General features: G+C 47.4%; 1 protein-coding gene across 9 annotated transcripts in view; it reads left to right on the plus strand.

The window, feature by feature from the left end:
• The first annotated feature begins 502 nt into the window (after positions 1 to 502).
• Positions 503 to 25,080, plus strand: part of ABCC9 (ATP binding cassette subfamily C member 9) — a 107,269-nt gene continuing 82,691 nt past the window's right edge. For all 9 annotated transcript variants that reach the window (XM_048499509.1, XM_048499510.1, XM_048499512.1 and 6 more), the window contains exons 1-9: positions 503 to 625; positions 4,650 to 4,819; positions 8,651 to 8,792; positions 9,599 to 9,720; positions 10,041 to 10,207; positions 12,562 to 12,804; positions 19,973 to 20,167; positions 21,500 to 21,658; positions 22,650 to 22,805. In XM_048499509.1, coding sequence (XP_048355466.1) covers positions 4,663 to 4,819; positions 8,651 to 8,792; positions 9,599 to 9,720; positions 10,041 to 10,207; positions 12,562 to 12,804; positions 19,973 to 20,167; positions 21,500 to 21,658; positions 22,650 to 22,805 — 1,341 coding nt within the window. In that variant the 5' untranslated portion in view covers positions 503 to 625; positions 4,650 to 4,662. The remainder of the gene's footprint in view (positions 626 to 4,649; positions 4,820 to 8,650; positions 8,793 to 9,598; positions 9,721 to 10,040; positions 10,208 to 12,561; positions 12,805 to 19,972; positions 20,168 to 21,499; positions 21,659 to 22,649; positions 22,806 to 25,080) is intronic.

Below are 25,080 nucleotides of genomic sequence, written 5' to 3' on the forward strand. Positions count from 1 at the left end.
AGACCACGGCCACACAGCCCGGGGAACTCACGACAGCCAGTTGATTCTGGCGATGAAAGCCTTCTGCAATACACTCATACGTACACTTTTGAGGGCTCTTCTCTGGGTCGCCAACATTAAGGCTGGGCCTGGAAATCTACTGACTTTATCAATAATCTACAGATCAGTTCGCCTGGTGGAAAAGGCCGCTTTGGAGGATGAACTGTCCGGCACGAAACCCAGCAAAGGCCCCTCCCTTCCCCTAACCCTGCCCTCCACCAGCTCCAACCCCCAAACCTCCAGGATTTTCCTAACCCAGAGATGGCAACCCCGCTGATGCATCTTGAGTATTTACACCAGAAGCCACTAACTAGGCTGTGGTTCTCTTCCCGGTTTCCTGCCCTCTGATGTGTGTGTGTGTGTGTGTGTGTGTCTGAGAAAGACCAGAAGAATTTGTACACTTTTGGAAACCCGATAGGAGGCGGCAGCTGATCTCCGCTTCATCTGTCTAAAAATAATCCGCGGTGGGGTTTGCGTTGGTTTCTCGCTGGGGAGAGGATCGCTGTCGTCTGAATGATAGTTGCCACCCCAGGAGAAACTTGGCTCGGCAGGGGCCCGGGGTATATGTGAGGGTGTGTTTGCAAAGGTAAGAAGCTCTACGGAATTTGATCTAACACGAAACCAGACCCTCCACTAACCTTCTCTCTCCACCACCCCTTTCCTTATCCTTTCCAACACCCCTCTGTTATTTCTCCAGGCTTCCCCACTGCAAACCGCTATAACCTTTGCATCCTGAATGGCACTTTGCCATCCTAGATGCGGGGGGATAACGTTTCTTATCGCCAGAATTATGACAGGAACTTTTTTTGCTTTAAGAGTGTGCAGACTGGCGGACTGTTTGCAGGCAGGACCACGGAGCATTAAAACACCGAGAGGAAAGAGAATGTTCCGGAGCTTCTAAAGATACTTCTAAAGAGATTTGCAAAAGTTTTGCTTCGCAGGGTCATTGTTGCGTTTAGCAAAGTTGTGGCTGTTGACAGAATTCAGTTTCTCTCTAGGAGAGAAAGTGGCGTAGGAGGTTAAGAGCTCGTGTATCTAATCTGGAGGAACCGGGTTTGATTCCCAGCTCTGCCGCCTGAGCTGTGGAGGCTTATCTGGGGAATTCAGATTAGCCTGTGCACTCCCACACGCGCCAGCTGGGTGACCTTGGGCTAGTCACAGCTTCTCAGAGCTCTCTTAGCCCCACCTACCTCACAGGGTGTTTGTTGTGAGGGGGGAAGGGCAAGGAGATTGTAAGCCCCTTTGAGTCACCTACAAGGAGAGAAAGGGGGGGTATAAATCCAAACTCTTCTTCTTCTTCTTCTTCTTCTTCTTCTTCTTCTTCTTCTTCTTCTTCTTCTTCTTCTTCTTCTTCTTCTTCTTCTTCTTCTAGCGCTAGATCCTGTTAGATTAAATATATATATGAGGTAATATTTATGAGGTAAATCTATACATATGGAGGTAATATCCAGCCACATACATTTGAAGTTTGTTTTGTTTGTAAATGGGTCTCCTATATTCATTTATTCTGGGAGCGACTCCAAGCTCTTCCCAGCTGAGTGGTGGAATAGGAAGTTTTACAATAAATATAAATAAAATTTAGAACCAAGGAAATAGTGGTAGCATTCGCTGAGTTCTACTTGAAGCCCTCTGGCTTTTGATGTCCTTTGATTTGGCTGGAGAGCAACCTCAGTGAAATGACCCTAAAACCAGAGAAATTGGTGGCAGAGTTTTAAAAAGTCTGAATTCATTTAAATATTATTTGGATGTACCTATTAGGTATGCTTTAAAATAATGCAGATAAAAATCCTTTACCGTATTCGTGGCTGAGATTATTGTCTACAGACTGTCAAATGTAAACAATCCATAAGAGGTCTTGTTTGTCAAATTAAATTTAAAAAAAACAGCGAGCAGTATGTGAGAAATAGGATTATTTCCCAAGGAAATTCCAGTTGCAAGTATATATCCTGTAAATGTGTACTGAGTACAAATGTTTAAAAAGTTGGTTGAATTAACATAGATTAAGTGGATGCTCTACACCAATGGGAAAAAAATCCCAAGGAACAGGCTATTTATATAAACATATGCATATCTGTTAAAAAAATCCAAAAGTTACACATTCAATGCGAGAATTGTACTTTGAAAAGCACAAATGGTTAGAATCCATTTTTCTCAGCTGTCACAAATGTTATTTGCCATGCCAGAACAGACAAACAGTACCCTAAACTACAGAAAAGAAATTCTACTGTTGCCTCTGGTTTTCTCAAGGTTGAGGTTTTGTACTTAGATATTTATTTTAGAAAATGATATTTTCCTGCTTTCTATGGAATACATTGCCTTTCCTTACAACTATAAAATAACTCAAAGGCTGAACAGTATAAATTACATCGAAAGAACAGTGATTAAGAACAAGGAGGCAGGAATGGAAACCCCCCCCCCCCCCGAGTGTCTGACAGGAATCTGTATTATATTGCTCAATTCAGACACTGTGCAAAATGATTGTTTAACAAATGTATACTTAGTGTGGTTGTCTGAAGGCAGGCCACTCCAGTATGATGAGGTAGGAGCCATCAAATTATGATCAGGAGCCAGCATCTGGTAGGTTGGTTAACCCTGGTTAGTCTTGAGAGCCAGCGTGGTATAGTGGTTAAGAGCAGGTGGATTCTAATCTGGAGAACCGGGTTTGATTCCCCACTCCTCCACTGCGTGGCAGAGGCTTATCTGGCGAACCAGATGCGTTTCTGCACTCCTGCATTCCTGCTGGGTGACCCTGGGCTAGTCACAGTTCTCTCAGAACTCTCTCAGCCCCGCCGACCTCACAAGGTGTCTGTTGTGGGGAGAGGAAGGGAAAGGAGCATGTAAGCAACCTTGAGTCTCCTTACAGGAGAGAAAGGTGGGGTATAAAGCCAAACTCCTCCTCTTTTTAACTATGGTTTTGGGGAAAGTTTGAGGGCATCTATCCAAGCTTCATCGGATGTAGTGGGAGTGTAGTACCAGGATCTGTTGTAGGTTTTCTAGCTCTGGGTTGGGTAATCCCTGGAGATTAGGTGACAGGGGTTATGGAAAACAGGAATTGAAGGGGGGGAGGGTTCGGGAATTTAATACCATAGAATTCAAAGCATCTGTTTTCTCCAGGGGGATTGATCTCTGACATCTGGACAACAGTTGTAATTCCAGGAGATCTCCAGGCTCTGGCCGGAAGCAAAGAACATGGAACTTTCCCTGTCCCTCCATCCCTCTGCTAGGAAAAGTTTCATTGATTCAACATCTCCTTGGGATTCATTTAAAACAGTGGTTCTCAAGCTTCCTAATGCCATGACCCTTTAATACAGTTCCTCATGTTGTGGTGACCCCCCAACCCTAACATTTATCCATTTTACAGATGGAGAACACTGATGCAGAGAGTCTTAGGCGACCCCTGTGAAAGGCCGTTCGACCCCCAAAGGTGTCCCGACCCCCAGGTTGAGAACCACTGATTTAAAAAACTTTGAGGTTGCAAATAAAACATCGGGGGATGGAAAACAATGCGGAACTCCACGGAGGAAACATTTTATTTCCTGCCTCAAAACTTTTCAAAGCATCTGTGCCCTTATTAAGTTTCACCCTCTTTCCAACCACCTTCTTGATTCTGCAAGTGCCAAGCGTAAATCAACTCATGATGGGCTGCAGTGGGAAGCCACCAATGGTCCAGGAAAGCCGGCCTCTCCAAACTCGACCCTCGCTGCATGGCTTCGGTTGGTTCTGAGGTGTTGCCTGCCTCCTGCAGGGAGCATTTGATTGCTTCCGAGTCAGCGCTCGACTCTTTAAACCAGGAAGCTATGTTTTCTTGGTCTATTTTAGCAGACCGCTGAAGACACACGAGGAATAAGGGAACGTAATGAAAAGCTGTCCCTTATCCCTCACTGTCCTGAAATGAGATCCTGGGGTGTGCCCAGAGAACGGCAGGAGGGTCCTTGTTAAACCTGTTCCTCCTGGGGAAGAGAGAAAGAAGACTCTTGTTTGGCAGAGAGTCCTTGGCAATCTTGCTGGGTTACAGCCATATTTATCTGCAGCAGGGTTTTATTTGGGCCGTTTCTGCATGGCTCAATTATACCGGGTTACAATCGGTATCTTAAAGTCCAGGTCTATTTTATCCCAGTTTCTCCCTTCGCATGGCTGCCCGATTCTGTGAAGGAATCGAGTGAGGAAATACCCCAGTTTGTTTCACACGAGCCTGGGTCTTTTGCATTTACACCACAAGCATATCTGGGAATGAGCAAACATCCCCAAACTTCAAAAACTACAATTTCTCAACTTTAGGACTGCACCTGTGAGTTGGAATTGCTGTTTGAAGGCCTTGTGTTGGGTTTGTCTGTTTTTTGAGTTTCGGGTACCAAGTGTCGTGTGGTGCTTAGAGCATTAGATGGAGAATCCCCTTTAGCCCTGAAGCATGCTGGGTGATCGTGGGCCAGTCCCACCCTGCCTACCTTAATCCACCCCACAGAATTGTTGTGAAGGAGGGAAGAACAACGTAGGCTCCCCTAAGTCATTTGGAGGAAGGATGGGATAAACATGTTCTAAATGTGAATAAATAAATAGGAAATGCTCATTTTCTTTCACACACGTTTTTAAACTTGTTTTGCTTTGGGCAGCCCAACCAACTGAATGCCGGAAGCGATGGAAATTGCATTTTGTGGCACCGACAATTCTTCCGCCTATGACATCAGTGGTGGCTTCTTAAGGAATGTCTGCTTTCTGGACGCTCTCAACTTGGTGCCTCACGTGTTCCTCTTATTTATCACCTTTCCTATTTTGTTCATCGGTGAGTAATCTGACTGCCCAATTTCGGCAGCCTGGAACATTCTTTTTGTAATGTTTCCCCTTCATTGTGTGATTTGCTCATTTAGGATCCTGTTTGATATGACAAGCCTGGTGTTCTTTCTATGTACACCCTGTCACATATGCACCTGCATCAGATCTACATTAGAGTTCTGCTCGAAGCTCTATGGAAATTGTGTGTAAACAATGAAAAAAAATTAAGATGGCAGAACGGGATTGTTGAGATGGTATTCATTTAGACCAGGGTTGTCAAACTCATTTGTTACGAGGGCCGGATAGGACATAAATGTGCTTTGTTGTGTCTGCCTCAGGCCCTTTCCGCATACGGGCTCTGGGACCGTTCGCATGCTAGCATGTGAGTAGTCCCCACTCCCCCCCAGCCGGAGAGGCGACTCCGCATGGAGCCGCCTCTCGGTCAGCCCCCTCCACTCACTGTCATGTCCAGCGTTGCCCTGGAGGGCTGCAGGCAGAGGTGGGATCCAACCAGTTCTCACCACTTCTCTAGAAGTGGTTACTAATTTTTTCGGAGTGTCGAGAAGGGGTTACTAAAGCAACCTCCCTGCCCAATAGGGACTGGAGGTGCGCGTGTGCGGCGCCGCCACTGTTTGAATCCCACCACCATCGGAACCTGCTATTAAAATTTTCGGATCCCACCACTGGCTGCAGGGACCCGCCCACGCTGCCCTCTGACCTCCAGGGGCTGGAGGGCAGCATGGGTGGGTCCTTGCAGCCCTCCAGGGCGACGCTGGACATGACGGTGAGTGGAGGCGACGGGGGAAGCAGCGTCTTTCCAGCAGTGCGGTTCGCATTGCACCGCACCGCTGGGAAGACGCTTCTTTGCAAAAACCTCGCTTGTTTTGTGAGGTTAGAAGCGGTGGCTTCACACCGCTTTCGGGTGGCCAGGACGGCGCCTCCTGTGCGAAAAGCCACCTAGGGACGGCTTCTGTGCCGTCCCTGGGCCGCTGTATATTGCCCGTGCGGAAAGGGCCTCAGAGAGCAACAGGTTAATCAGCCCAGATCAGCAGTGGTGTGTGTGTGGTGTGTGTGAGTGTGAGTGTATGGCCCCTTCCACACATGCAGAATAATGCACTTTCAATCCACTGTCACAATTGTTTGCAAGTGGATTTTGCTATTCTTCACAGTAAAGTCCAGCTGCAAAGTTCACTGAAAGTGGATTGAAAATGCATTATTCTGCATGTATGGAAGGGGTCTGAGTTTCCCTGAGGGCGCCTTGTCTGAGTTGCCTAGGGCTGCCAGCTCCATGTTGGAAAATTCAAGGAGATTTGGGGTTGGAGCCATCTTCCCAAGCAGCCATTTTCTCCTGGGGAACCAGAGAGCCGGTTACAGTCTCAGTGGAAGACTGCGGTTCAAAACTCCACTCAGTCAAAGTCCTTAATTGACCTAACAACCTGATAAACAACTCAGTTAAATAAACACCCAGGCCAGATAAAATGTTCGAGTTAACAAAACATAGCTTAAAAAAGGGAGAAAGATAACAGATAGCCTGGAGAAGCGATGACTGAAAGATGATCGAACCATGGAGCGTTTGGGGCTCTTTAGTTTGGAGAGGAGACGTCTGAGGGGGGATATGATTGAAGTCTATAAAATTATGCATGGGGTAGAAAATGTTGACAGAGAGAAATTTTTCTCTCTTTCTCACAATACTAGAACCAGGGGGCATCCATTGAAAATGCTGGGGGGAAGAATTAGGACTAATAAAAGGAAACACTTCTTCACGCGACGTGTGATTGGTGTTTGGAATATGCTGCCACAGGAGGTGGTGATGGCCACTAACCTGGATAGCTTTAAAAGGGGCTTGGACAGATTTATGGAGGAGAAGTCGATCTATGGCTACCAATCTTGATCCTCTTTGATCTGAGATTGCAAATGCCTTAACAGTCCAGGTGATCGGGAGCAACAGCCGCAGAAGGCTACTGCTTTCACCTCCTGCAGGTGAGCTCCCAAAGGCACCTGGTGGGCCACTGCGAGTAGCAGAGTGCTGGACTAGATGGACTCTGGTCTGATCCAGCAGGCTAGTTCTTATGTTCTTATGTTCTTATGGTGATGGCCACTCACCTGGATGGCTTTAAAAGGGGCTTGGACAGATTTATGGAGGAGAAGTCGATCTATGGCTACCAATCTTGATCCTCCTTGATCTGAGATTGCAAATGCCTTAGCAGACCAGGTACTCGGGAGCAGCAGCAGCAGCAGAAGGCCATTGCTTTCACATCCTGCACGTGAGCTCCCAAAGGCACCTGGTGGGCCACTGCAAGTAGCAGAGTGCTGGACTAGATGGACTCTGGTCTGATCCAGCAGGCTAGTTCTTATGTTCTTATGATAACCATCTTCAAGTAACTGAAAGGCTGTCCCATAGAGGATGGGGCAGAGTTGTTTCCTGTTGCCCCAGAAGGTCAGCCCAGAACCAGTGGGTTGAAATTAACTCAAAAGAGTTTTTGGCTAAACTTTAGGAAGAACTTCCTGATGGAGCAGTTCATCAGAAGAACAGGCTTCCTCCAGACATGGTGGACTTTCCTGCTTTGGAGGTTGAAGCAGAGGTTAGGTGGACATCTGACAGTAAGGCTGATTCTGTAGACTTAGGTAGATCATGACAGGGTTGGACGAGATGAGTCAGTGCTCGGCTCCCATGGAGCATCAGCGGCGTAGTGGTTAAGAGCAGCTGCACTCTAATCTGGAGAACTGGGTTTGATTCCCCACTCTGCCGCTTGACCTGTGGAAGCTTATCTGGGGAACTAGATTAGCCTGTGCACTCCAACACACGCCAGCTGGGTGACCTTGGGCTAGTCTCGGTTCTTCAGAGCTCTCTCAGCCCCACCCACCTCACAGGGTGTTTGTTGGGGAGGGGAGAAGGGAAAGGAGATTGTAAGCCCCTTTGAGTCTCCTTACAGGAGAGGAAGGGGGGATATAAATCCAAACTCTTCTTCTTCCTCTTGCATGCTCAGGGTAATGCCAATCACCACTTTGGGATCAGGAAGGAATTTTCCTCCAGACCAGATAGGTCAGGGATCATGGAGGGATTTTTTGCCATCTTCTAGTTATGGAGTTGGGGTCACTGGAGGTGTGGGAGGGACAATAGTTGTGAATTTCCTGAATTGGGCAGGGGGTTGGACGAGATGGCCACAGAGGTCCTTTCCACCTGCATGTTTCTATGATTCTGTGATTCCCAACTGGGATTTTGCCCTTTTGAAATGGAGACCAATAATGTCAGACTGGGGTGCTGTGTGGTTTCTGGGCTGTATGGCCATGTTCTAGCAGCATTCTCTCCTTATGTTTTGCCTGAATCTATGGCTGGCATCTTCAGAGGATCCTTTCCGGCCATGAAAGGAATCACTGCCTTCAACAATACAGGGCCTTTCCCCGCTTACCTTAAGCCCCGCTCTACTCTCCTCAAGTAGCGCGGGGTCCCCCGGCACTTCCCACGACAGGGGCAGCGACAGCGCAGCCGCCCCGATGCTGCCGCTGTCGCGCCCTCTCAGCGTGCAGCATCCCTGGCACTCTTGTAAACGGTGCCTTTTGATGACCCTGCGCTCTGCATGGGGCCACCCGTGTACGCACCAGGGATGCCGCGCGCTGAGAGCAGCGCGCGGCATAGGGGGGATCATGGTGAGTGGGGAAACGCCCACAATGTCAGACTTCCCTAAATGTTCCGAATATAGGCCTGGTTCATTGCAAATCCTAGATAAGCCCTTTTGAGTTTTCTGAATGCAAAAGGGGATACAATCCTGCGCAATAACTGGAAACATAATTCTAATTGACTGGACAATGTACCTATCAGATTCCAATTTATTTATTGCAGGATGGGGAACCCAAAGTTCAAAGGTCCAGATCCATCACAACACATGGCTACACTTCCCTGGGCACAATTTACGGTGGATCCTGACCTTCACCCTCCTGTTTGTTCATGTGTGTGAAATAGGAGAGGGCATCGTTTCTGATACGTAAGTTTTTGGGCTTGGGGAATAGTCACATAGCAAGACTGATAACAAAGGCGCCTGCATTTCCCAAGGGAGATGTCTTTGCAAATGACTGTTGGAACTATTGGGAGCGAATGACCCCAACAGTACAGCAATTACACTGGCTACTGATACGCTGCTGAGCCCAACTGAAGGTGTTGCTTTTGACCTTCAAAATCCTACATGGCTCGGGACCAGGGTATATAAAGGACCATCTTCTCCCAGGAGCTTATTTACAAAAAATGGCACTCAGGGCAAGCCCTGAAATTGCATCCCCTAGGGCCATGTTGGCAGGGGCTGATGGGAATTGTAGTCCATAACATCTGGAGTGCCAAAGGTTCGCCACCACTGCCCTAGGGGCGTACTGCTCAGGAGGACATATGGGATCAAATGACCCCGGGTTGTGGCCATTTAGTCACATGGGGGGGGGAATCACCCAGGCAGGGCATATTCGGCCAATTTTGCCCAGATATGCGGGTAAAACAGGTGGGCGAGGAATATGGTATTTGTTTCTGCAGGAATCTCAAAGCCTAATAGTACGTGCGGGGCCAGATGAAGATTTTTCCCATTAGCAATTTGATTGGCTCTGCAGTCTTTTTTTGTAAATAGTCTTTGTTCTGGCAGCAGCTGTCACCACTGGGTGATTGAAAGCAAGCTGCGGCAGCCATTTTGTGGATGGCTTGGCCCCCTGCAGCAGTCATTTTGGTAGCCATTTTGTCACTGTGCCCACCACACTGTGGCAGAATTTCTGAGCGTAAGCTGTTGCTGATCTTCCCTTTGTTTCCTTGTAGACACTTACAATCTCGCCATCTGCACCTCTTCCTTCCTGCTATAATGGGATTTGTAGCGGCCACAACATCTATAGTTTACTACCACAACATCGAGACATCCAATTTTCCAAAATTATTACTGGGTAAGTCGCTGCCATTTCCCATATTGTATTTTAAAACCTGATGCACGATCCATGGGTCCTTTGGGGAGGAAACTTTCCTAACTTCAGAAATTCTGCAACTAATCTGCTACTTTACTTCTTGGGAGGGATACCTGACTGAATCTGGTAACTGATAGGAGGGTTGAGGGCAGGGATGTTGGGTGGGGTGCTATGACATCCTCTGTGGAAGTGGAGGTGTCTTTTAATTCTAAATTGATTGCCGAGTTGCTTCATGATGAATGCATGTGAGGGTGTGGTAGCCTTCATTCATTCAATCACTCGTTCATTCATTCACACCACAGCTCTGTTCCTGTACTGGGTCATGGCCTTTGTCACCAAAACCATCAAGCTGGTCAGGTATTGCCAAGACGCGGTGCCGCTGGCCCAATTGCGTTTTTGCATCACCGTAATCATGGTTGTGCTCTACGGGTTGCTAATGGCAGTAGAGATCAACGTCATCCGCATTCGGGTATGTGCTTTTATCACTATCTTTATCGTATTATCTGCCATCTTCTTGACTTGGTTTGCCTAGATGTGAGGATTTTAGTCCTTGCTGAAGTCGACTGATTTTTCCTCTTTTGCCCTCAGTTGTCAGGGTTTGTTTAATGATTGGTTAGCAGCATACTCTTTTGTGATAGCTTGGTTTATCCTAATAATAATATCCTAATAATCCTAATAATATCCTAATATCCTAGGATAATATCCTAATAAAATTATCCTAATAAAATGGTTTGATAGCTTGGTTTATCCTAATAAAATGTTCATAGAAGAGTGACATCAAGACTTGTGACTCATTTTTTATTATTGTTTATTTTTTTCTACAAAGCATAATAACATAGCAACAAAGAATCAGGAAAAAAGAACACAAGAAAGAAATAGTGATACGCAAATACATAAGATGGATCTGCATTAAATCTATAATACTAAAGGAATTTTAAAAAATAATTTAGGATAAGACTTGTGACCACCGTTAATAAGACCCCGGTTGTTACTCTAAATTGTGAACAGCAAATCCCATGAGTAACATTATACATTGTATGAAGTACTTCAGTTTGTTTTCCCCAACTCTGTTGCTCATCAACTTCATTGGGTGAATGTGAGTTCTAGAATTCTGGGAAAGGGAGAAAACTTTTTTCTAATTTGCTGCCATGTGTAATTTTAGACCCCTCGAGTATCTGTTTGGACATAGATGGACACAGAATTCTAGGACAGATGTTGACCTGAGAGCCAGTGTGGTGCAGTAGTTAAGAGCAGGTGGACATTAATCTGGAGAAACGGGTTTGATTCCCCACTCCGCCACCTGAGTGGCAGAGGCTTATCTGGTGAACCAGATGTGTTTCCACACTCCTGCATTCCTGCTGGGTGACCTTGGGCTAGTCAATTCTCTCCCAACTCTCAGCCCCTCCTGCATCACAAGGTGTCTGTTGTGGGGAGGGGAAGGAAAAGGAGTTTGTAAACTGCCTTGAGACATGTTACAGAAGACACAGGTGGGGAATAAATCCAAAGTCGTCTTCTTGTTGCTAGCCAGACTCAATAAGCCAATCCTTACACTGTCATTCCACAGATAACAGCCATGTGGGGAAGCAATTTGTCCGGGGGTCGCTGCACCGGCTCGCCCCGGACCTGACTGGCCGGGGCCCGGGGGGGGCGGCAAGCGACAGCAGCAGGCGGCGTGGACGCCCGACCCACGGCAGAAGCGGCGGTGGGGCCGGGCGATGGGCTTGACTGGTCGAGGCCGGGGCCAGCAGCGCCGCCAGCTGGCAGGCAGGCGAGCCCGACCTGCTGACAAGCGATGCCGGCCGGGCGGGGAGCGGCGGCAATGGCGCGCAGCGCAGCTGCGGCGTGGCCAGCAGCTGCCGCTCCTTTCATCATCGGCGGGCTGGCGGGACGATGGCCTGACAGGAAACGCTCGGCGACCCCGGAAGCCTTTATAAGCGGCAGACGGCCGGGAGGGCGAGGCTGGCCGCAGCAGGGCGTGGGAGGGTTGTGCGGGAGCTAAAGGAGGGTGGAGAAGGTGTCGTGGGGGAGAAGAGGTGGACCAGGGAAAGAGGGAGCAACGGAGCAAAGGGGAGAAGAGTGGGGAAGAGCGGAGAAGCAGAAGGAAGAGGAGTGGGGAAGAGCAGAGAAGCAGAAGGGAGAAGAGCAAGGGAGAGCGGAGGAGGGTGTGAAGGCGTCTTGGGGGAGGAAAGGCTGACCAGTCAGAGAACGGCCAGCCCCGGTCACCAGTAGAGAGAGAGACCCATAGAGAAGGGAGGCCTCTCCTCGGCAGGGGAAGGCACCCTGTGGTTTAGGGCGGCTGACTGCGCCCGAGCGCCTCAAAGACCCGGAGACCACAGACGAGGAGAACAACCCCTCGGAAAGGGACGGTGGGACGGCTTGTCAGCCGCAGCCACAGGAGGGGGAGGGGGATCGCCACACAATTAATTGTGGAAAAGATTATTTGACAGAAGAGGAAGAAGAGTTTGGATTTACATCCCCCCTTAACCATCTGTAAGGAGACTCAAGGTGGTTTACAAACTTATTTCCCTTCTTCTCCCCACAACAGACACCTTGTGAGGTTCGTGGGGCTGAGAGAGGTCCAAAGAACTGTGACTAGCCCAAGGTCACCCAACAGTGCGGAAACACATCCAGTTCACCAGATAAGCCTCTGCCACTCCGGTGCAGGAGTGGGGAATCAAACCCAGTTCTCCAGATTAGAATCCACCTGCTCTTAACCATTACACCATGTTAGCTCTCAGGCAGTCTGTTTGCATGTGTCACAGGAGAGAGACCTTTTTTACATACCAGTAAAACCTAATGCTCTCCCTGCTATTTTGTTCCCAGAGATATGTATTTTTTAACAACCCTCAAAAAGTAAAGCCTCCCGAAGACCTCCAGGACCTCGGAGTGAGATTTCTTCAACCCTTCGTCAACTTAGTCTCCAAGGCAACGTATTGGTGGATGAACACGCTCATCATATCCGCTCACAAGAAGCCAATCGACCTGAAGGCGATCGGGAAGCTGCCGATAGCGATGCGAGCCCTTACAAACTATGTCTCCTTGAAAGATGCGTACGAGGAGCAAAAGGTAATTCGCTGAACAAGCACCACCTTTTATTAGTTTTGTCCTTTAACACGGTGTTAAACGCCACTTACATTCTGCTGTCTTGGGGATTTCTGAAGGGAAACACCTGTATAAATTGGTGGTAAAGATTCCAGTGACCACCTCCCCCCTTGCAGCACAAAGTCTGTCCCCCGCTAATTCCCCAAACTAAAAAAGAACAGTCCAAGACCCCTTTCTCACATGCAGAATAATGCACTTTCAATCCACTCTCAGTGCACTTTGCAGCTGGATTTTACTGTGCGGAAAAGCCAAATCCACTTGCAAACAGTTCTCCTGGAGAAAATAGATGCCTTGGAGGATAGCGTCTATGGCCCAGAGGTGGGATCCAGCAGGTTCTCACCAGTTCCCGAGAGTGGGTTACTAATTATTTAATGCGTGCGGCGGGAACTACTAATTGGGTCTGCTTTTCCGTTAGAAATTCCATTAGGTCCAAAAATCATAAAGTCCTGTTGTTTCCTATGTGGCTGGTTAGCGAAGGTAGAAAAGGGGATAATTCTCCCTGTTGGGCTGTTTTAAAAACATGTTTTAGAAATATGGTCAAGTTCCTTGTTTAAGGAAAGCATCCTCCTTTTGATTTCTAGAAACAAAATGAAGTATTTGAAAGTATTAAGTATTTGACAGGCAGTCAATTAGAGGAGAAGTAGTTGTTTCTGTTGGCAGCAGATGATAGGACTTGCTATAATGAGTTTAAATTATGGACAGAAAGATACCAGCTCTAAATTAGGAACTTTTTTTACAGTAAGAGTTTTTTACAGTAACAGAGAAATTATTAATGCCCCGCCCCCGGAATGCCCGGCCACGCCCCTGTTGTGCCACGCCCAGCCCCATTGGCGCCACGCCACTGTTTGAATCCCACCACCATGGAAACCTGTTACTAAAATGGAAACCTGGAAACCTGTTACTTCCATGTTACACCATGGAAACCTGTTACTTTTGGATCCCACCACTGCCCAGAACCAAATGGAATGCACCATAGTACAGTGTTGATAGGTGTCATGTTGAAAAGCTCTGATCTAGAGATCTATTTAGGCTTGAAGAAAATATCCCCACTGCGATATTGTCTTCCTCCCTTATGAGAAGCAACCTCTGCAAGTCTTTTATATTTCCCTATTCTTGGGTAATTTGCCCATTAAAACGAATTTTTCTGGTGTAATTTTTCCACTAAAATGAACTTCTGATTCCACCCCTATGTCTCTCCCAAGGACTGTTTGGTGAAAGCAGTTCATGAGTTATAATTATTAGAGAGAGCATATCTCTGGTTCCCCCAAGAAGCAGTTGACAAATAGAAATGGGCAAACCCCGAATGTAGAGATATCACATCACAGAGAAACAGAGAAATTATTAATGCCCCGCCCCTGGGATGCCCGGCCACGCCCCCGTCGTGCCCCGCCCAGCCCCATTGGCACTACGCCACTGTTTGAATCCCACCACCGTGGGAACCTGTTACTAAAATTTTTGGATCCCACCACTGCTATGGCCCTATATTCCACTGAGGTCACTGTCCTCTTCAGGCTCCATTCCCTAATCTCTAGGAGTTTTCCAACCTGGATCTGGGAACTCCACTTCCCCCCATCCCCCATCAGAGGCCAGGGGGGACCCAGAAACCTACCTGAGAGGCATGATAAGTTGCCCCCCGGCTCATCAGTTTGCCATGCCTGAGGCAAACCAATGAGGCGTTGTCTTAATGAAAAGTGGAAATGGTTTCGTCATTCCTTCAAAGGCAATAGTTTCAGTTCTAAGCTGTTCGCACTATCAGGGAGATTTTAGGAAAGGAACAACTCATGATATATCAGAGCAGGAAGCCTGAACAATTTGTCACTTGTGTCATAGCTGATGCTATCAGGTAGTCTTGAAAGGAATCTGGCTCGGCTGTTATTCACGGTTGCCCAGAGGAGAAGGATTAAGGCAAAGAATTACTGTCTGGAACGGGACAGGGTTGACCTTAAGTGCGTTCCAATCTCCTACAGAACGTAGGAGTCTGTCCTTTCCCTAAGCCTTTTATCCCACTGGTGAAACATGTGGAAAATAAGGATAACGTTCTTCTTGAGTGTGTCTGAGGCAATGGCTGTAAGGCTCTTCTGGGGAGAGATGCCAGTCAGAGAAGGCAGGGCTGAGCACTGTAAATTAAGGGTCTGACCAGTGGTGGGATCCAAAAATTTTAGTAACAGGTTCCCATGGTGGTGGGATTCAAACAGTGGCGTAGCGCCAGTGAGGCTGGGCGGGGCACGACAGGGGCGTGGCCGGGCATTCCGGGGGCGGGGCATTAATAATTTCTCTGTTACTGTAAAAAACTCTTACTGTAAAAAAAAGTTCCTAATTTCCAGCTGGTATCTTTCTGTCCATAATTCAAACTCATTATAGCAAGTCCTATCGTCTACTGCCAACAGAAACAACTACTTCTCCTCTAATTGACTGCCTGTCAAATACTTAATACTTTCAAATACTTAATTTTGTTTCTAGAAATCAAAAGAAGGATACTTCCCTTAAACAAGGAACTTTACCATATTACTAAAACATGTTTTTAAAACAGCCCAACAGGGAGAATTATCCCCTTTTCTACCTTCGCTAACCAGCCACATAGGAAACGACAGGACTTTATGATTTTTGGACCTAATGGAATTTCTAACGGAAAAGCAGACCCAATTAGTAACCCCCTCTCGGCACACACAAATAATTAGTAACCCACTCTCGGGAACTGGTGAGAACCTGCTGGATCCCACCTCTGGGTCTGGCCCACTATATTAAGGCAGTGTGATGTAATAGTTAAGAGAGCTGGACTCTAATGTGGAGAACCAGGTTTGATTCCCCACTCCTCTACATGAGTGTGGAGTCTTATCTAGTGAACTGTTACATATCTTGACAATTTATTTCCAGAAAGAAGCAAAGAGATGTAAAATCACGGGAAGCGTGTGTACCGGCCAAACTACACACTCTCAAATTAGTTAAGGAAAAGAAGAAGAAGAGTTGGTTTTGGTAGCCCCATTTTTCTGCATCTTTAAGGAGTCTTAAAGCGACTGACAAACTCCTTTCTCTTCCTCTCCCCACAGCAAGCGCCTTGCAGGGTTTGCGCAGTTTTCATGATCCCAAGCACTTCTTCACTCAACAAGTAATCGAACTGTGGAATTCACCGTCAATACACTTGAACACGGCTTTAAAAATGGGTCAGAGAGATCAGGTGTTAGATTTAGTTTAGAGTCATGGATCTGCCCAGTAGTGTGTGTGACTGCAGTTTATAGAAACTTCTCAAGAGATGAAATGTAAAAGGTAAAACTTACATTTATTCAAGCATCTCCAGTTCACAGCTTTGTTCCAGGAAAAAGGTAGATAGGAAGAACCCTAATCTAAGAATTACTTTCCCTACGACAAGTCGAAGAGATAGAAAAAGTGCAGAGAAGGGCAACGAGGATGACTGAAGGATTGGAGCACCTTCCTTATGAGGAGAGGCTGCAGCGTTTGGGACTCTTTAGTTTGGAGAGGAGACGTCTGAGGGGGGATATGATTGAAGTCTATAAAATTATGCATGGGGTAGAAAATGTCGACAGAGAGAAATTTTTCTCTCTTTCTCACAATACTAGAACCAGGGGGCATTCATTGAAAATGCTGGGGGGAAGAATTAGGATGAATAAAAGGAAACACTTCTTCACACAATGTGTGATTGGTGTTTGGAATATGCTGCCACAGAAGGTGGTGATGGCCACTAACCTGGATAACTTTAAAAGGGGCTTGGACAGATTTATGGAGGAGAAGTCGATCTCTGGCTACCAATCTTGATCCTTCTTGATCTGAGGTTGCAAATGCCTTAGCAGACCAGGTGCTCGGGAGCAGCAGCAGCAGCAGCAGAAGGCCGTTGCTTTCACCTCCTGCATGTGAGCTCCCAAAGGCACCTGGTGGGCCACTGCGAGTAGCAGAGAGCTGGACTAGATGGACTCTGGTCTGATCCAGCAGGCTAGTTCTTATGTTCTTATGTTCTTAAGTGGGCGCTCTAACGCACCATCACGTGTGTGCAGGTGATAGACTGCTTCAGTAGGAAAGCCTCTCCAAGGCAGGTAGCCATTGTCCAGGCGCTCAGGACGAAGGCCAGGTCAGGAGAGAGACCAGCATGGGGAAGAAAGGCAGTTAGTGGGCGGTCTCCTGGCCCAGACAAGGAGGGCAAACAAGAGAGGCAACAGCACAGTGAGAGTGAGATACACAGCACTCTCCAGTGTCCAGGCATGCAAAAGTCGCTTATTCCAACATCAGAGGCATACCACACAGGGGGACATATGGGGTCAAATGTCCCTGGACTGCAGCCATTTAGTCATGTGGAGGGGGGGGGGGCAGAAAAAGCATTTTGAAAATGTTGTCAATTTTTTTTATTTCCATTGTATTTCCCATTGCTATGTTCAGATTTGTGAGTTGGGGCATGTTCTATAATGTGATGGTGATTTTGAGATGACCTGGTGCAAAAAAGTTATTTGGTCATGGATAAGAACATAAGAACATAAGAACGAGCCTGCTGGATCAGACCAGAGTCCATCTAGTCCAGCACTCTGCCACTCGCAGCGGCCCACCAGGTGCTTTTGGGAGCTCACGTGCAGGAGGTGAAAGCAATGGCCTTCTGCTGCTGCTGCTGCTGAGCACCTGGTCTGCTAAGGTATTTGCAATCTCAGATCAAGGAGGATCAAGATTGGTAGCCATAGATCGACTTCTCCTCCATAAATCTGTCCAAGCCCTTTTTAAAGCGATCCAGGTTAGTGGCCATCACCACCACCTGTGGCAGCACATTCCAAACACCAATCACACGTTTTGTGAAGAAGTGTTTCCTTTTATTAGTCCTAATTCTTCCCCCCAGCATTTTCAATGTATGCCCCCTGGTTCTAGTATTGTGAGAAAGAGAGAACAATTTCTCTCTGTCAACATTTTCTACCCCATGAATAATTTTATAGACTTCAATCATATCCCCCCTCAGACGTCTCCTCTCCAAACTAAAGAGTCCCAAACGCTGCAGCCTCTCCTCATAAGGAAGGTGCTCCAGTCCCTCAATCATCCTCATTGCCCTTCTCTGCACTTTTTCTATCTCTTCGATATCCTTTTTGAGATGTAACATAGAAGCAAGCCTTTATTGGCATAGAGTTTTTGAGATGTGGCGACCAGAACTGAACACAGTACTCCAAGTGCGGTCGCACCACAGCTTTATATAAGGGCATGACAATCCTTGCAGTTTTATTATCAACTCCTTTCCTAATTATCCCCAGCACAGAATTTGCCTTTTTCACATGGGGAGGGCAGCTGCATTTCCCCTAAATACGCCTTTGAGATAGATTCATGAGATGGCCCCCAGCTAGCCTGATCTTGTCAGATCTGAGATGTTAATCAGGTTTGGCTTTGGTTAGTATTTGGATGGGAGACCACAAAGGAAGTCCAGAGCTTGCAATACAAAAAAAAAAAAAAAAGCAATAGCAAATCATCTCTGAATGTTTCTTGCCATAAGTTGGCTGCACTGTGACAGCATTTTACATACACGCACACACAGATTTGTGGAGGAAAGGTACTACCGGTACTAGCTGTGATGATTGAATGGAACCTCCACATTCAGAGGCAGTAAAATTTTCAATGCCAGTGTTAAGACAGGGAAGGGCCATAGCCTATTCTCTCTTTGTTTGGTGCTCCAGGACCACTATTCATAGCCTATTCATCCTTCTTCCCTTTTTCACAAGGGGAAAGCTGGTTGGATCTAACCCTGTGGTGGAGATCCAAACCAAAGTTTGCCTTCTGAGGGTGGGAACCTCCTGGGTGAATCCTCTCCAATAACCACACTGGACTCTTTGCTGGGATAAACATTTTGGCCATAGCCATTTTGTTAGCCAACCAAAAAAGAAGCGTGAGGCGTAGCATGGGTCTTGATCTGGCCTGTCTGCTTCATAGCGAAGCTCCAGCGAGGCCGAGATGCCTCCTGTTTTTGGACTTCGCTCCACTGAAGGGCTCTGCCGGGCGGACGCTCCTGGCAAGAGGTGATCCCCATTTGCCGGTTCGGCAGGGCGGTTGCCTCTTGCCGCCGTCGGCACCTCCAGATCATTACCCATGCGCCACCACCGAATGGCTATGACAGAAACATGCAACAACCGAATAAACCCAGGGAGAGGTGGGTGGGCAAATCGCCGGCTGGCCAAAGCACATGGCCAGAAGAAAGGAGGGCTTTCCCCTTCAAAGGCTCAATCCGCCCTCCCCTCCTGGTGACGTCAGCCCTTGCCCAACATGGCCCGGGCTTCGCTTCCGCCCTCAGTTAAGCGGAAGCGATCACCTTGGCTCCACCCATCCCACCCCGAGAGGCAACCGCAGCCGGTGGGTGATTCACAGCTGTCTTTGTCAGCTCTATCAAAATATATGGTCCTTTCCGCATGAAACACTGAAAACATTTCTAGTCCTCCCCTTTTATCCACACTTACCCCCCCCCCAACCCCTTCCTGGCCGCCATTTTGTGATTCTCCTGTTTTATTTTAGCATCTCTGTGGATTCGCAGCTTTGATGCTTCGAAACCTTCTGCTACAATTCTTTGTGGGTTGTGTCTTTATAGCTTCAAAGATATAATCGTCTAAGATTAACAAAAAGAAATGATAGAATAAACACGTGAGATGACGGAGTGAGCCCGCAGAAAGTCTGGGGAGTTCAAGAAAGCAGTAGGAAATGTTTCAAAGACCTCCTCTCAGGAAGTGACAATGTTTTGAAAACGTTTTCACAAATAGAGTCACTGAAGTAGAGGATGCGTGTAAAACATTTTTAGGCTGGAAATAAAATGTTTTGGGCTAAAACCTTTGTGGAGCTCTTCAGAGGAAATGCTTTATTTCCTGCTTTGAAACGTTTTATTTTGGCTTATTTTATTTATTTGAAATGTTTTATTTTGGTTGTGCAGAAAGGGCCTATATCTATCTACTGACTGACAGTCTGCAAAGCTTAGTGATAGGAACACCGGGGTTGGAAAATGGGAACCCAAGATCAAATTTCCATGCTTGTCAAAATAAAATGGGAATGCTGGGTGTATAATGCTGAACTTCTTGGGAGAAGGACTGGAGTCACATGTTAAATGTTCAAATTAAGATTCTTGAGGAAGCATCTTTCTGCTTGTGGTGAGGGTGCTTTTGACTTTCTCTTCCAGAAAAAGGTAGCTGATCAACCTAACCGGATCCCTTCTATTTGGCTGGCCATGTACAGGGCTTTTGGTCGGCCAATCCTCCTTAGCAGCATGTTTCGTTACCTGGCTGACCTTTTGGGGTTTGCTGGACCGCTCTGCATTTCCGGCATCGTTGATAGTTTCAACAACAGTGAACGCAATACTACCAGACTCCTAAATGTAAGTTCATAATTGGCTGACCAGACATTCCGCTTTTGGCGGAACAGTCCCACCTTCAAACAATTTGTCCCGTGTCCCGTGGGTTTTTTCAAGTGTTCCGGTTTTTTGAAGGCTGCCGCACTGCCTTCTGGGGCGCAAGGCAGTGCAGCAGGCTCCTGTGCATGGCTGCAGGAGCACACTGCCTTCTGGGGTGCTCCCGTTTCCCGCCCTGTCACAGGGCGGGAAACGGGAGCGCCTCAGAAGGCCATGCGCTCCTGCAGCTGTTCGCGCATGCGCGCGGCCGCCCGCCCGTCCCGGTTCACAAAGGTGACCATCTGGTCACCTTAGTTAATAACCATGATTCCCTTAACGTCAGTGAATAATGTATTTGTATTCCATTTGTTTTCTCTGTGTACTGTTTCATCAACAGAAAATTTCGTCTGGATCCAACCCAATGTCTTCCAATTGCCAGTGGATCCAGTGGGTTGAATCCTAGCTTTTTCTTTTGTACAGCAGGGAAGAGGGGCCCTTTGGGGTCGCTTCTCCCAACATCTGATTCTAAATTAGGATTGTCAGCCCCTATTGTGGGTGGGGATCCCCCAATTTGGGCCCTCTCCCTGGTACCATTCAGGTGGCCCACGGGGTCTTATCAGCACTAAATCGAGCCTTCATTGCAGCGAGGGTGACACCAGAGAACAAGCCGGAATGAAGCATTCGTTAATCTTGAGAAACCACAGTCAAGACTTGCCATTAATAATCCAGATTCAAACCACGGTTTTAGATCCGGGACTAGGGTGCCCTAACCCTGGTTAGCAGAGCAGTCCATGTTTGAAGATCACTGTAGCCATAGTTATTTAAAATTAAACATGTTTTTAGCTATTATTTAAAACATTTGTTAGTCCCCTTTTTCCCTCGTGGAATTCAAGGCAGTATAAGAAAAAACATGATAAAAACACCCTGAAAAAATAATAAAAATAATAAAAATGCATAAAAGGCCACAATTTTGTGATGTCTGAAGAACTGCCCGCCCCCTTGCCCTGGCAGTGGGGGACTTGGTCTGCCTCTCCACCAAAAATCTCAGAGATATTCATAAGTACACCAAGTTGGGACATAAACATGTAGGACCTTTTAAAGTGACCCATATGATTAATGAGGTGACTGTCCAACTTGACTTGCCCAAAGCATTGCGTAAAATCCACCGTTTTCCATTGCTTTTGTTTCTTCTCAGCTGCTGTTTATATGCAAAATAAGTAACTACACTGTCTTTAACTAGTAATAATTTTTGTTCTTTCTGCTAAGGCTGGGCGAACGCTCCAGAAGCCCTCTGAGATCATGTTTCTTTTTCTTCCAAAGGATTCGACACAGCCGTACCTCACCTCCCACGATTTCCTTAAGACCGCTTATGTCTTGGCAATTCTCCTCTTCCTGGCCCTCATTCTGCAGAGGACATTTCTCCAGGCATCCTACTACGTCGCCATAGAAACGGGCATTAACCTACGTGGAGCTTTATTGGTGAATAAAGATGTCACTTCATTGGCTCACTCACTGTGAAATGTCTTGATAAGAGTCTTAAGATAAGTTCCCGTAATTTTACTCTGCGCGGGGTCATCAAAAGGCGCCATTTGGAAGAGCGCCAGGAACGACTTACACACTGGTATAGCCCAACAGCGGCGAAAGGCGATCCGGGGGGCAACCTCGTTGTACCGCCGCCCTGGCATGTAGTTAGAAGGGAGTGCCGGGGGACCCCGCGCTACTTGCCTACAGTAGCGCGCAGCTACTGGTAAGTGGGGAAACGCCCAAAGATAAAAGACAGGCCAATATCTTACAAGGCCTTGTAAACAAAGGATGCCAGCTTCAAATTGGGATGTTCTTGGAGATTTGACAGGGGACCCTGGATATCATAGAGTTTAGAGAGGGAAGGGAGCTATTCAGGGACATAAAGCCATAGAGTTCACCCTTTGAAGCTGCCCTAGTCTCTGGGGAATTGATCCCTGTAGTCCAGAGATCAGTTGTAATTTTGGGAGATCACCAGGCCACACCTGGAACTGGCTATTAACAGTAGATAGTCAACACACAAGTTCCATGTAGCTTTGGTACCTTTCATGTATCATGGAAAGTGCTTATGCTTTTATGCGATGACTAAAGAGATGGTTTTATACCTCATTTCTCTGTATCGTAAGTCTCAAAGCGATTTATAATCACCTTCCCTTCGCCCCTCACAGCAAGCACCTTTCAAAGTAGATAGGGCTGAGAGAGCTCTGAAAGAACAGTAACTAACCCAAGCTCACCCATCTGGCTGCATGTGGAGGAGTGGGGAATCAAACCCAGTTCTCCAGATGAGACTCTGCCACACTTAACCAGTAGACCACACTTGCTCTCACACCACGCCGGCTCTCTGAGTTTCTTTAATATCACAAAAATGTGACTGTCTTGGGTCGTGTAGAACCAGCCCTCTTGTATGCTGAAATATTTAACAGCCTTTGAATCTGGCTTCTTTACCCAGGCAATGATCTACAACAAGATCCTGAGACTGTCCACGTCGAACTTGTCCATGGGAGAGATGACCCTGGGGCAGATCAACAACTTGGTGGCCATCGAGACCAATCAGCTGATGTGGTTTTTGTTCTTGTGTCCCAACCTATGGGCTATGCCTGTTCAGGTAGAGCATCCAAGTAAGGGGTTAATTTTTGAAAGACAAAATAATTGGTTTATTTATTTGCGGTCTGCATTGCTGCCCGTTTCACACCTGCCAAAAACAAAGGAATGTTTCAAAGCTGGGCTACCCAGTTCTCTCGTAGTATTAATACAGTATTACGTTATTTACAGAAGAGGAAGAAGAAGAGTTTGGACTTATGCCCTCTTTTCTCTCCTGTAAGGCAAGGTGACCAGACGTCCCACTTTTGGCGGGACAGTCCCGCCTTAAACCAATTTGTCCCGCGTTCCACGGGGTTTTTTTTACTGTCCCGATTTTTGGAAGGCTGCCGCACTGCCTTCTGGGGTGCTCCCCTTTTCTCGCTCTGTCACAGGGCGGGAAACAAGGGAGCGCCCCAGAAGGCAGTGCGCTCCTGCAGCCGCGTGCGCATGCACCCACCCTGGTCCCGGTTTTAAAAGGTGACCCAAAACGGGTTACAAACTCCTTCCCTTCCTTTCCCCACAACCTTGTGAGGATGCTGGGACTGAGAGAATTCTGAGAGAACTGTGATTAGCCCATGAATACCCAGCAGGCTTTATGTGGAGGAGCGGGGAAACAAATCCAATTCGCCAGATAAGAGTCCACTGCTCATGTGGAGGAGTGCAGAATCAAACCTCGGTCTCCAGATTAGAGTCCACCTGCTTGTAACCACTACACCACCCTGCCTTTCTCCCCAATGGTTGCCCAAAGCAGCGCATATAATCCAATTCTCCTCCATTTTATCCTCACAGCAACCTTAGAAGAAGAAGAAGAAGAAGAAGAAGAGTTTGGATTTATATCCCCCCTTTCTCTCCTGCAATCTCCTTGCCCTTCCCCCTTCACAACAAACACCCTGTGAGGTGGGTGGGGCTGAGAGAGCTCCGAGAAGCTGTGACTAGCCCAAGGTCACCCAGCTGGCGAGTGTGGGAGTGCACAGGCTAATCTGAATTCCCCAGATAAGCCTCCACAGCTCAGGCGGCAGAGCGGGGAAATCAAACCCGGTTCCTCCAGATTAGATACACGAGCTCTTAACCTCCTACGCCACTCTTAACCTCCTACACCACTGCGGAGGCAGATTAGACTGTGTGTCTGTCCCAAGACCACCCAACAGACTTCCATGGGGATTGGAATCTGGATCACCCAGACCTGGGGTGACACTCCCTTGTTGCAGGGTTTTCCACAAAAACAGTTCATGGCAACATGCCCACACACATCCTCACACTTGGCGGTTTTTGACCTGGCAAAAAATGAGACCATTTGCACTGGGACACTGCTACCAGGGTGGACTGTTGTTGTCCATGGGTAAAGCACATGTTTTGCTTGTGAAAGGTCCCGGATTCAGTCTCCAAACCTCAAGGAGTAGATGCTGAGAAAAACTTTTCTTTGCCTGAAAGTAAGGTTGCCAAGTGGCTGGCATTGGCTTGGACCGTCCAGTTCCTTCACAGATTGTATGGGGGGAAAAACATTTAAAAATACCAGCCATTTAGAAGAAGAAGAAGAAGAAGAAGAAGAAGAAGAAGAAGAAGAAGAAGAAGAAGAAGAAAGGAAGAGAAGAAGAGAAGAGAGAGAAGAGAAGAGGAGGAGAAGAAAAAGAAGAAGAGAAGAAGAAGAGAAGAAGAAGAAGAAGAAGAAGAAGAAGAAGGAGAGGGAGGAGGGAGGGAGGGAAGGAGGGAGGGAGGGAGGGGGGGGAGGGAGGGAGGAGGAGGGTTTGGATTTATATCCCCCCTTTTCTCCCCCGCAGGAGGCACAAAGGGGCTTACAATCTCCTTGCCCTTCCCCCCTCACAACAAACACCCTGTGAGGTGGGTGGGACTGAGAGAGCTCAGAAGAGCTGTGACTAGCCCAAGGTCACCCAGCTGGCGTGTGTGGGAGTGCACAGGCTAATCTGAATTCCCCAGATAAGCCTCCACAGCTCAGGCGGCAGAGCTGGGAATCAAACCCGGTTCCTCCAGATTAGATACATGAGCTCTTAACCTCCTACGCCACTGCTGTCCATTTTTTCCTCAGTTTTTCCTGAAAATTTGGGTGTGTGTGGTTTCCGGGCTGTATGGCCGTGTTCTAGCAGCATTCTCTCCTGACGTTTCGCCTGCATCTGTGGCTGGCATCTTCAGAGGATCTGATAGGCGGAACATCAGGAGAGAATGCTGCTAGAACACGGCCATACAGCCCGGAAACCACACAGCTCCCAAGTGATTCTGGCCGTGAAAGCCTTCGACAATACATTTTCCTGAACAGTCAGGGAAAATATTGGACTGTTTGGATC

The sequence above is a fragment of the Sphaerodactylus townsendi genome, linkage group LG06 (assembly GCF_021028975.2).
Source record: "Sphaerodactylus townsendi isolate TG3544 linkage group LG06, MPM_Stown_v2.3, whole genome shotgun sequence".
Taxonomy (NCBI): domain Eukaryota; kingdom Metazoa; phylum Chordata; class Lepidosauria; order Squamata; family Sphaerodactylidae; genus Sphaerodactylus; species Sphaerodactylus townsendi.